This window comes from Meriones unguiculatus, chromosome 4 (genome assembly GCF_030254825.1).
Source record: "Meriones unguiculatus strain TT.TT164.6M chromosome 4, Bangor_MerUng_6.1, whole genome shotgun sequence".
NCBI lineage: Eukaryota > Metazoa > Chordata > Mammalia > Rodentia > Muridae > Meriones > Meriones unguiculatus.
In genome coordinates this window covers 90395720-90408666 of record NC_083352.1, presented here as the reverse complement: position 1 = coordinate 90408666, position 12947 = coordinate 90395720, and the positions used below count along the sequence as shown (strand labels likewise).

The 12947-nt window shown below is 47.8% G+C and overlaps 1 protein-coding gene across 2 annotated transcripts in view; it reads right to left on the bottom strand.

The window, feature by feature from the left end:
- Nucleotides 1–7934: 7934 nt before the first annotated feature.
- Nucleotides 7935–12947, bottom strand: part of Ptpn11 (protein tyrosine phosphatase non-receptor type 11) — a 57809-nt gene continuing 52796 nt past the window's right edge. For both annotated transcript variants that reach the window (XM_021633174.2, XM_021633175.2), the window contains exons 15-16: nt 12265–12357; nt 7935–11682 (exon numbers count right to left, since the gene is read on the bottom strand). In XM_021633174.2, the coding sequence (XP_021488849.1) occupies nt 12288–12357 (70 nt within the window). In that variant the 3' untranslated portion in view covers nt 7935–11682; nt 12265–12287. The remainder of the gene's footprint in view (nt 11683–12264; nt 12358–12947) is intronic.

The window sequence follows — 12947 nt, the reverse complement described above, 5'->3', positions numbered from 1 at the left end:
CAGCAATCTGCCTAGCTCTGCCTCCCTGAGTGCTGGGATTGCAGGCATGTGCCACTGCCCCCCACCCCCACCCCCGATGTAGAAGAAGAGGAGGAAGACAAGAAAGAGGACGAGGAAGAGGACGAGGACAACAAGGAGAAGAAGAAAGAAGAGGAAGGATAGGAAGAAAAAAGAGGGAGGAGGAGGAAGAAAAGGAAGCAGGTGGAGAGGATGGGGAAAGGGGAGCTTTCAGAAGAGGGGGAGAAAGGGAAAAGGGCAGAGGAGGAGGGGACAGGAGGAGGAGGGAAAGAAGGAGGGAAAGGGGCCCCTTCTCCAAGATCGTTTTCGTGTGTTTGAGTGTTATGCATGTCTGTATGTGCAATGTGTGCATGCTGTGCAGAAGAGGAGAGAAGGCCAGGTGGAAGCCAGAACCTGTGTCCCCTAAACCTGGAGTTACAGACATGTGGGGGCTAGGATCCACCAAATCTTTGTCCTCTAGAAGAGCAGCAAATGCTCTTAATTGCTGATCCATCTCTACAGACTCCATGTCTGGACTGTAAACCTTGTCAAAAGCCCATGGCTTGGGCTGGGGACCATCCTCAGTACTAGGACATTAACATCCCATGTTCATCTGCTCACGGGATGCATTACAAGGATCTAGTTTCACCAAATGGACATTCTACACTTTGGGGTACAACCCCAAGCATGGAGTCTAGCTATTGAGTTTTTGCCGATAGCTGCCCCATGCTCTCCCAATGCTCAGGCCACAGGAGCCGGAGGTGGGGGTGCTCCCCACACCAGCATTGTGAAAGAAGGTTCCAAGCTTCCGTGTGGAACCCACTTCAGTGTGACAGGACAACAACGGAAGCTCTGTGAATGAAGATAAACATGACTTTCTTCGAGCCTAGAAATCTGTCAAGACTCCGACACCCGCAGCGCGCGAGAAGACTAATTTCAGCATCTTCCTCTTTCCGTTGCCATCTCTCCCCATGGTTACAGGGATCTGGCAAGTGCTTTGGGGTTCCACAAGCTGGGGCGACAGGCGTGGTATCTAAGAATATCTGAAGCTGCTTCCCAGGCATCTGTGAGATTGTTTGCCTTGGTTGTTGTTGTTTTTTTTTTTTTTTAAGATCCTGTCTTTGGATCCCAGTCTGCTCTATAGCCTGGACATTTGGTAAGCCAATGATCCCAAGATTCTTGGGGCAGAAGAGAACTGAGTCCCACAAATTGTCCTCTGACCTCCACATGCATGTGACAGCACACGTGAACGCCTCACCTCCACACACATACACACTGTGGTGGTTTGAATAGTTTCGGCCACCATAGATTCATGTGTTTGAACGATTGACCAATAGAAAATGACACCTTTAGGAGATGTGGCCTTGTTAGAGTAGGTGTGGCCTTGTTGGAGGAAGTGTGTCACCATAGAGGCAGTTTCTGGAGATGTAGCACTCTCAGCTCCTGCTCCAGTGCCATGTCTGCCTGTGAGCTGCCATGCTTGCTGTCATGATGATAATGGACTAAACCTCTGAAACTGTAAGCCAGCCCCAATTAAATGCTTTCCTTTATAAGAGTTGCCTTGGTCATGGTGCCTCTTCACAGCAATAAAACCCAAACTAAGACAGAAGTCGGTGCCAGGGCCTGGGGTACTGCTGTGACAGGCCTGGCCATGCTTTTGTTTGGAGGAACATGGATTTGGGGACTTTGGAAAGTAGTGGAATACTTTAAGTGGGGCTTAACGGGTTGTATTAGTAGAAGCATGGAAGACGGTGGTGCTGAGGGTGATCTAACTGTGGAGGCCTGGCTCATGAGGTTTCGGAAAAAAAGGGGGGGTTGTTGTTTGTTTGTTTTTTAAGACAGAGTTTCTCTGTGTAGACCAAGCTGGCCTCAAACTCACAGAGATCCACCTGACTCTGTTTCCCAGAGTGCAGGGATTACAGGTGTGTGCCACTGCACTGGGCTGAAGAGTTTTAGTATGTTACCTAGAGATGATTCTTGTGATATTTTGGTGAGGAATATGGCTGCTTTTTGCCCTTGTATGAAAAGTCTGTCTGGAGCTAAAGTGAAGCAATTTAGATTAATTGCTTTAAGAAGGAAATATCAAAACAGCCTAGCATAGACTCTGTCCTGTGGTTCACTCTTATGAAGAGTGATTTTTTTAAGATTTATTTATTTTATTATATATACAGTGTTCTGCCTGCATGTACACCTGAAAGCCAGGAGAGGGCACCAGATTTCATTATAGATGGTTGTGAGCCACAATGTGGTTGCTAGGAATTGAACTCAGAACCTCTGGAAGAGCAAGCAGTGCTCTTAACCTCTGAGCCATCTCTCCAGCCCCATAAAGAGTGTTTTAATCAAGTGTAGCAAGCTTAGAAAGTAAAAGTACAAAATGTACGGTTCAAGTCTTAAAGGGGTACCAGAAAGTGGAATGGAGCTAAATTCTGTGTTCAAGGAGATAAACAGATTAAGGGAGGGATGACCTCAGGGTAAAATTTCACTCAGTGAAGCTTCCATCTTGTGTAAAGGATGTTGAAAGGGGACATTGCTATCTAGTCTAAATTTACTATGTGTTTGCAGTTAGTTAATATGAGGGATAGTGTATCATGTTAGGCATTATTATGACCTATTTACTGTTTTCATTTGGACACAAGGAGATATGATTGTGTGTCAAATTGACAAGGGATGGATTGTGATGGCAATTCTCAGTTGTCAACTTGACTATATCTATAATGAACTACAATCCGGAATTTATAAAGATCTTGTGAAAAGGAATTAAAGAAAAGCTTAGGTCCAGGTGTGATGGTACACCCTTTTATATCCCAGGAGATACAGGTAAGCAGATCTCTGAGTTCAAGGCCAGCCTAGTACAGAGCAAGTTCCCGCTAAAGAAATCTTATGTCCAGGCATGGTAGCACATGCCTCTAATCCCAGCACTCAGAAAACAGAGGCATGCAGAGTTCAACCTCATGAGTTCAACCTCGGTTTACAGAGCACGTTCCAGGGCAGCCAAGCTTAGGCAATGAAGGAAACCATTGAAAAGAGAAAGCTGCTGAAGACACAATAGAACAAGAGGACCATGTTCCAGCCACAGCAATCAGCAGAACTTGGCAGCTTCAGCCACATGGTTCTGGCTTTAGAGTCAAGAATAGAAAGGGTTACTGGGACAGCTGATGCTGGTGAGCTGGAGCTAAGAAGTCAGTGGTGATTAAGAACAGACCAGCATCAATGAGGTGAAATCTTCTGGGAAGTGTTTCCTGGGGGCACAGAGAAGCGGTGAGAGAGACCTCGTGCTAGCAGCCAGTCTCCATAATGTGTAAGAGTCACCCTGGTGGCACTGGTTTTGAGGGCATGAAGGGGTCATGGAGAGCAGCTGAGGCTTGGCACTGTGAGAGGCCAGGAGAAGCCATTGGTGCAGCCTCAGTGGCAATTGAAGGCCCAGGACTGAGGGATCCTGCAAAGAAGTTGAGGCTTGACACCACGAAGAGAGCCTATAAAAGGCTATTGGTGAACATGCAGCCTAGTTGCAGCAGAAGACTCCAGTGTATTGAAGATGGCAGTACCGTGGGATGACCATCAAGAACAGCAGCAGCAGTGGAGCCAGCCAGAGCCTAGAGTGCTCCAGAGGCCAGAGCTGGAGAAGTGACCCAAGCCCTTTGGAGGAGCCCAGAAGATCATATATGGATCCTAGACATTGGAACAAGAAGCAGCAAAGTTGCGTTGGAGACCCCAAAGTGTCAGGGGTGACAGAGCATTGAAAGCTGCTTACAGGGAGTGAGACCAGCCCAAGAGAAAGAAGCAGGCTTCAGCCAACAAAGCTGAAAGCAGCTGACATCAGACATGGAGATGCAGAGTTTGGAGTCTGCCTAGCTGGTTTTCAGTCCTGCTTTGGTCCAGTACTTCCTATGATGTTTTGAAGTGGTCATTTATATCCTGTGATGTTTTTATTTTGATTTTATAGGGTATTACAATTAAGAGATTGCATTAATCTCAAAAGGGACATTGAACTTTAGAATTTTAAACATTGTTGAGACTGTGGCAGACTACGGGGACTTTTGAAGTTGGACTAAATGCATTTTGTATTGTTATAGCTACAAACCCACGGGGGCCAGGGAGTGGAATGTGGCCGTTTGAATAGCTTTGGCTCCCGCAGGTTCATGTGCTTGCTTGGGGTGGCACTATTAGGTGCTGCCTTGTTGGAGTAGGTGTGGCCCTGCTGGAGAAAGGCTTTGAGATCTCATATAAAAGCTCAACGTGACAGTCTCCTTCCGCTGCCTTTGGATCAAGATGCAGAACTCTCAGCTCCCGTTCCTGCATCATGTCTGCTTGCATGCTGCCATGCTTCCTGCCATGACGATAATGGACTAAACCTCTGAAAATGTAAGCCAGCCCCAATTAGATGTTTTCCTTTGTAAGAGTTGCTGTGGTTACAGCGTCACTTCACTACAATAAAACCCTAACTAAGACACACGAAAATGAAGAAATGTAAAACATAAGGGTCAGAGAGGTAGCTCAGAGTTTGAGAGCATTGGTTCCCCTTGTAAAGATGGTATTTGATTCCCAGAACATACCTGGTGGCCCTCAACTACCTGTAAATCCAGCTCCAGGGGAATCTGACACCCTCTGCTGGCCTCCATGAGCACTGCAGACATGGCAGGCACATATACACATAAATGAAATTTTAAAGCAAGTTTTATTTTGATTTTTGAAACAGGGTTTTTCTGTGTAATCCTGGCTGCCCTGGAACTAGCTCTGACGACCAGGCTGGCCTCAAACTCACAGAGATCCACTTGCCTCTGGCTCCTGGGTGCTGGGATTTAAGACGAGCACCACCACCACCCAGCTATGGAAATACATTGTAAAAATAATCTGGGCACTGTTGCTCTGAGGTAGAGTGCTTTGCACCATTTGTCCTGGGTCCCACCCTCAGGGCTGCAAAAGGAAGTTTTGTGCCAGGTGTGCTATCACATGGCTGTCATCCCAGCAGGAGGGCAGGAGTTCAAGGCTCGATTCCAAGGAACCTTCAACCAAGTGACAGATCTGCATTGTGCCTCTTGAAGGCAGGAAAGACTAACCTGTCTTGGGGTTGAACATTTTCTAAGTAGAGGATTTGAACCCCAAATTATTTCCAGTATAATTATTATAGGTTTCAGTATAAAGCTGTTCCTGCTGTCATGGTGGCAGGTGTCTTTAATTCCAGCAGGCAGGCAGATCTCTGAGTTCAAGGCCAGCCTTGGTCTACAGAGCCAAGTTCCAGGACAACCAGGGCCTCATTGTGAGACTGTTTAAAAGCAAAACAAAACACGTTCTGTCCAGAGAGAGAGAAAACTTTAGGCTCGTGTGCCTGTGAACTGCAACCAGGCTTTGACCTACAGGGATACTTCCTTGTAACTTTTGATTTGCTTTGTTTTATTGAGACAGAGCCTGAGGATGACCTTGAACTCCCATCCTGCCTCCACCTCCCAAGATTACAAGCATGTGCCACCACACCCAGTTTGCTTGCTATTTCAGTAGCTATATTCTTAAATTAAAAAAAAAAAAAGAAAGAAAAAAGACATATAATTCGACCTCTTTCTGGGGTTACGGTGATATTTCAATCTGGTGTACACTGTGTGGTCAGATTGAGATAGGCGGCATATCCATCACATTAAACATGTTAGGTGTTAGGGAGCACTCAAAATCCTCACAATTAGCGATTCTGAAATACACAATTAATTGCTGTCAACCATCATCATCCCCGTGCTACAGACCATTAGGTTTTATTGCTCTCATCAAACTGCACTCCTGAGCTCATTCATCATCCATTCCCCATGCTCCCCAGTATACTTCTGATCACGATGGTATTTGGGGCTTTAAATAGTTGGGCCTCGCATGGCATGAATAACAAGCTTTGATAACCGTGATTTACAGGGCTAGAGAGGTGGCTCAGAGGTTAAGAGCGCCGTCTGCTCTTCCAAAGGTCCCTAGTTCATATTCCCAGCAACCACATGGTGGCTCACACCCATCCATGAGAAAACTGTGATTTGACCAACTGGAAGAGGGAGCCTCAACTGAGGGATCACCTCCATCAAACTGGGCTGTGGGCAGACTGTACTGTAAGAGGGCTCTGCCCATTGAGTGGTGCCATCATTAGGCAGGTGGGCCTGGGGTGTATTTAAAAAAAAAAAAAAAAAGGCAGCTCAACAAGCCAGAGGGAGCAAGACAGTAAACAGTGTTCTACAGTTTCTATTTCAAGCTCCTGGAATTCATGCATTGGTTTCCCTTGATGATGGAAACTGCCAAGTAAACCCTTTCCTTTCCAAGTCATTCTTAGTCAGGGTGTGTCACAGCAACAGAAAAACAAATGGGGACAACTATTATCACTGTAAAAGCCTAGCTCAGTTATTGTGCAAACTCTAATGTTTGGAATCTGAACCAGTCGGGGAAGGGGTGTCTTCAGTGAAAGCTCTCAAGACCAAGGTCCCCTTTCAGGGGTTCATAACATGGAATGACAGTAAGCAGATGTGAGATGGGACCACACAGTGGGTACTTGGGTCAGGAACTTCTCTTTGGAAAGGCAATCTAATCCAACAGCTATGGACTCCTTGCTGGAGAATTTGGTCCCTAAAGCAGAACAGCAGCCATCTTCCTCAGGTTAGCTGTGCCTCTTGCAAGCCCCTCACATGTGGTTTATGGACTGTTGACCCTCCCTCACAGGGAAGGTGTGAGGAGTGCCCTGGGTCTCCCTGGGTCTCCCTGGCCTTCTGCAGGTATTTCCTCCCTAACTGAAGATGGTCTTGGTGCCCTCGGCAGCTGCTAAGGTATTAAAGGCTGGGGGAATTAACTGATCGGGGCTCCACCTGCAGCTGTTGGGAGCCATTATCCATGCTGGGTGTAGACTTTACATTGCCAGTCACCCACCACTCACTCTGTAAGGTGCCCAGTAAATTCATTGGTTGGCTAGAATGAACTCCACTGAGACCTTATGAGAAAGGGACAGGTGTTGCTTGTATCTCCTCTGGGAACTGCATTCATCTGCCCATCCTGGAGCGGCACAGCACTGGTAGGCTCTTTCATCGCCACTGCCCACCACATACAGCCTGGGATCTCAGGAATAAGGCTCCGATAGACCAGTAGTGCATCAAACCAGTTTCCCGGCTCCCCTTCCTTCCTCATCCCATTAAGGTCTCAACCCTGCTGCATAATTAGGTAGTAACATCACCACTAGCTGCCTCCAATCTGTGTGCTGTTGGGGGAGTTGGGGTGGTGGTGGTGGTTACTGTCCACCTGTCTGGCATGGCTCAGAACCTGGCATTTAGAAGGCAATCAATCTGTGTTTTCAGCCAACTGACTGGCTGACTCCAATCATCTTCACGGTATGACTGGACTGGACCCTAAGGACTGTGGCATTTTATAGTGTAAGTACCCCAATGCCTTCCCTTTCCACCAGAGAACAAACAAGTACTTACCTGGATGTTCATGAAATAATTTCTTTCTGTCCAGTACATGCTGTGGTCAGAGGAGCATGGCCTAGAGCTAGAGGTGATGGCTCAGCAGTAGAAAGCATTTCTGGAACCCCCAAGCAAAATGTCAGTATGGGCTCAGTGCTAACATGGGTGCCTAGCCCAAGGTTCCCCCTCCAAGGCTACAAAATAAAGACAGCACCCTTGCTTGGATGTGACTTGTACAGGGAACACCAAAGTCCCCAAGGGCAGTGTTGTCCCACTGCTCAGACAACCCTGTGTTCCCTGGTCATTCCCACAATGGACGCAGTTTTGGGTTGCTGGAAGCCACAAAGGGCAGGTCAGCACCGAGACCCTGAGGTGCCAAGTCACTCACACTGCATTACAAAAGCCTTCTAGCAGAACCTGCAGCCTGAGGCACTACTGTGTGACAGGCCAACTGAGCCATCATCCCACTTCTTCTCACCACTCCTCCCCTATACATGACAACAGTGCAAATGACAAACACCACAATACAAGAAAATGGTTTTATTCTAATTTTCAGTTCCAGACAGCTCACAAATACACTGCCTCTGATGATACACGGAGTATATGCAGATATACTCTGACGACTTCAGCTAAGAAAGCAGCTGACACTCATGACACAGGTGGGGAGGAGACAACCTCTGAGGTTTCTCTACATGAACTATTCTGTTAATGTCACTTTTAAAAAATCGCAGACTACACAATATGCGTGGGCAGAAAGCCAGCTGAGTGCGTCTCCTGACACTAAAGTGTAATAAACAGCAAACAGCCAACATTTACATGATTCACACCAAAATGATGACACCCAAAAACATGTTCCTTTTAAAGGACAGATTTATCAATAAAATATTATATTTCTTTAATACTCTGCCTGATGCTTCATTTGCTGTGGGGAAGTTAAGGTGAGTCTAGTCATTGGCTTCAGGGAAGGGCCTTTCCCATTAGCTTTTATTAATGAAAGAGTCACAACTAGGTCATAAATAAAGAGGCAAATGATTAATCCCACAATTGAGATTTAGGAGGAAAAGTTGTGAAAATTAGTTTGATGCACAACCAAGTTTTACAGGACTGACAGCAACTGCTCTCTGCTCTCCCCTGTGTCCCGCCCACTCTGAAAAAGCAGCAAGCTGCTAGTGATGGGAGATGTCATAAGCTCTACTCGGGAGCTTATCTTTCCAAGAAGGGGAAAAAGATTCAACAAAAAGGTGGGCTAGCACAGACCCTAAGGCATCTGAAGCCAGAGCAACTGTGCTGTAAAATGGCTCCAACAATAGGCAGGTTGGTGGAGCCTGCGCCTGCCTCCGCCTGCAGTCTGTCTCCCTCATTAGTGTACCTACCTCAGTCCCAGCGCAGGGAAACAAGGCTTATGTTCTTGAACTCCCAGAAAAACCCCTAGAAATAAAGCTGCTCACTTCTGATCTGTTCAAGGCCGCTGTTTTCTAACCCCCATTTCGCCATTAGAAAGACACCAACTGTAATGGCAGAGGTTAACCTAGGGCATCAAGAGGGCCACATGCCCGTGTTGACAGGCCATTAAGACTCTGAAGTATAGCTTTCTAGAAACCAATACCATGCGCTAGACCATTTCTCCCCCAATATAAAACCCTAGGCTTCTGACTCAAAAGGCTCAGCAGTGAGGGGACCATGTTGCAATGTCCAGTCTGCTCAGTGCTGTTCCTCCATGCCCAGGAAGCCGATGTTCACACGCTGGCTGCTCTGGCCCTCTGCCCTCCAACTTGCTCATGAACCACCTATGCAACTTTCATTTCCACTATTTCAAATCCACACCAGCAATACGTCATCTTCCTAGACACCACACCCACCTCCAACACAGAATGCCCTCTCCTGAGACCCTGCAACCACCTCCTACCATACTGCACAGATCCAGGAGACCTAGGGACTCTTAAGAATCTGTTTCCCTGTTGGGGTGACAGCTGGTTGGCTTCTGGGAGGGGAAACTGAAGGAAAACACTTGCTGTCCTGAACACAGTGGACCAAGAACAGGTCTTTCTGCTCCTGGCAGGCAGAAATGTTAACTCAGGAGATCAGCTGCTCAGCTAACCTCTATGTGCTGGTGACAGTTAGTCCCCAAAGTCCAGAGTCTAAACATTACCACCAACCTCAACACGGTTCATTGTAATGATGTGCTAAATAAAAAGAAGAGGATTCAGGATCCTGGCTGGAAATGCTGTTTGTTCCAGGCTTGCCAAGAAGACAGGAGTCTCCAAGTTCCTGATAAGGGAACACTGCCAGGCCATGCTGTGCTCTGAGCAATTCTGAGTTCAGTGGAAAAGGGGCAAGGATCAACACACATGCTAAGAAGATGGTGGGCCCTGTACTCCCCAACTACCTAGACTGACAGGGAGTGGGAGGCCTCAGAAAGGAGCGACTGCAGGGCAGAGTCCAATCCTTCCTTTCAGGAACTAAAGCAAGAATAATGCAAGCGGAGACCGTGCCATTATTTGGTCATGAGCATCAATCCGGAAGCTCTTGAAACACGCTCTCAAGGGAGAGGGGCAGAGGGGCATCTCTGGAGAAGGCACTTAGGGCAGAACATTAGCAAATCCTGCTGCCTGGTTAGAGAAGAGGCTGACTGGACCTGACAGGTGGCCTGGCCAGGACCCCCACTCTTCTCACTCAGCCAAGGCCCAAGAAGCATCACCTTCACCCATCTGTGGTGCTTAAGAAATGAGTTCCCATGTGTCCTCTACACTGCCACCCCCAGTCTTCATGTACAGATGATGCAGCACACATGCGGTGCCAGAAAAATAGGCTCAGAAGCTTCTAGAAGGTCTGCTATCCATTTCCCATCTGACAGCTTACACCAGCTACTATAAGCAGTCTTAGCTCTTGCTAACTGCAGCCACTTGCTTCCCCGGCACAGGCTGAGGCTGTCTGACAGACTGGTGGTCCAAGAGCATGGCACCTCCACTTTACACCTCAGGCTGAGCCTGATTCCCTCACAGGCAGCCAAAGAAGAAATCACGGTCATTCTAGGTCTGAATCTGAAGAAGGCCTGGTCACCTCTGCATTTGTGCCCTAGGGAACACATAAGGGCCCAGCCACCCTGCTGGTGAGGCTACAGACACCCAGGAGAAGAAACCTGGAAGACAACACATTGAGACAGAAGCCCAGTGTCTCAGCCATGCTGCCAACTTCCCAAGTGACCACCACAGGACAGTGGGGCTCATGCAATCCAGATCAGACTGAAGAATGGGGTGGGGTGGTGTCAGTCAGGAACAAGTGAGGACCAATGCCAGGGGTCTTACTAATATAAGATGGTGACTCCAGTGCAAAGACAACATGGTCACTTTTCCCAGAACAGCTTCTCTCTCCACACCTGAAGCCAAGGAGTCATCTTCAGAGGAAAGACTTCTTATATGGCAATTCCCACAGCCTTCCAGCCATGACTTTCTATCCCTTGACCCTCTCATACAATGGGTGAATGATCATTTCACTAAAGAAGCCACCAAAGTGAACTGTCCTTGACTAGGTCAGTCTGTGTTGAATGTGCCCCAACATGCATCTGCAGGGAGCACAAAGAATCTCCAATGCCATGGTGTGGACAGACGGGCCCCTAAGGGATGGCTGGGTCTTGAGGCATGTCATCACAGATTTGCTGTAAAAGTGAAGCCTGCCTTTGTGCCTTCCCAGCCAGACAGCCCTCGCCAGGTGCAACCCTACAGCCTGGTCTCCAGACCCCTGGAGCTAAACAGTGAGTCCCTGTGATGATAAGTGATCCTCAGCAACCACTGGCCAGTGCATCGGGAGCCCCGTGCAGCACAGGAAGATGAGCAGTGCTTTACAAACTGCTGGCTTTTCGGGGAGGCTGCTCCTGAATTTCCTCCAATCCTTTCTTCTTACAAGGGGTCCATGATTCCCCAAAGAGAGAGGAAGAAAAAAAAAAAAAATCAGATCTGCTAAGGTCAAAAAAAGAAACAAAGAAAATCCTGCCCATAACTAGAATTTGAGTCCCATAATATACAAAATACAGAGCACAATTTAGCTGCTTCCACAACTCAAAACCAATTCTATGAAAATAGCATTGTCGACAACGTAGAGCAGTTTCTCCTTAGCTGAGGAGAAGAGGTGCCAATTAGACACATGCTCTTCAAATGGTTCCAAACTTCGCTTCTCAGGGGGCAGTCAGTCAACCCCGGCGAGCTTCTGAACACGTGGGTCTTGGAAACGTTCTGTCTATTCTTGACATTTTTGGGGAAGGGGTGAAAGTTCGCATCTAAGAAAGAAAGAAGTTACAACTTTTAGGACGCACACATAAAAGCATATAACACACTCATGCTGGACAAATGCTCTCTGCTGAACTACATTGTCACTGGCAGAAATTTCAACGCGTGATACCATACTGTATATTTCTAATTTACTACAAAAGCCTGCAACATGTATGTGGGCCTATCATATGACTTCCAGGGAGGCACTGCACAGAGAAATGATCCAATCAAAAGCCAGGGGAGTCCAGGACCCCATACCCTCAGAGGCATCCCTGCTCCTGATGCCAACAGCTCCCAGACAGCAGGGCATGTGCCACCCAAGTCCAGTTCTCTCTGTGGCACAGTGATGACTGTGCCTCATCCTGTCAACTGCTCTAAGTGCCAGCCCCACCCCTAGCCACAGTTAACTGATCTGATTTTAATGCTCAATGAACTGTAAACCAAACCCAGCCTGGAGAGGGACAAGGCAAGAAAAGAGGCTGGTTTGCAAAGCTCAATCACAGTACATCTTGCTCTGCATGCACTAATCATCTGCCGGTCCAGATGTGCTGTGAATCACAGTCCCACAGAAAGCCCTGGTGTGTAAGTACCTGTGTGCTGCCGCCTGTGGGGTTCATCTGAAACTCCTCTGCTGCTGCATGAGGCCCACATTCTCGTAGACTCGAGCACTGTCCTCCCTCATTCTGCACACAGAGAAGAAAGACATTTACCTCAACTGACATGCCTCATCTGGCCCAGCTATGCTAAGAGTCCCTTCTCACCCAGGAGCTGACTCTCAAAACAGACATCACACATATATCATTACGAAACTGGAAAAGCAGCAGAGGCCTTGAGCCCTGTGCCTTCTGGAGTGTGGACAGAGGGCAAAGGAGAAGTTGGGTCATGTACACACAGACAGGAACTGTGGCCATTTCCAACAGAGGCATCAGAACAGGTGAGGGCTCCAGTCACCTTCAGTGCCTTGGATGAAGAACTAAAGCATCTGAGGGTGGGCCCAGCTTCCTGTTAAGATGGTATCAGAGCTCTGAGCAGCCCCAGGGCCTGGGATCTGAGGACAACACAGGGTGTGGCAGAGTGGCTTGTCAGTCACAGGTGAACCTCCTAGGAAGGGCATATACCCAGCAGCGTGAGAGAAGGGGGGCAGGCTCCCCAGCAAGTTAATGCAGCTAACGACTCGAAACACCAGTGTCCCCAGTCAGCCTTCTGGAGCAGAAGAAAGCAAGCAGAGGGAGGTGGCAAGGAGAACAGCCTTGCCACACAATTTCATTTCCAT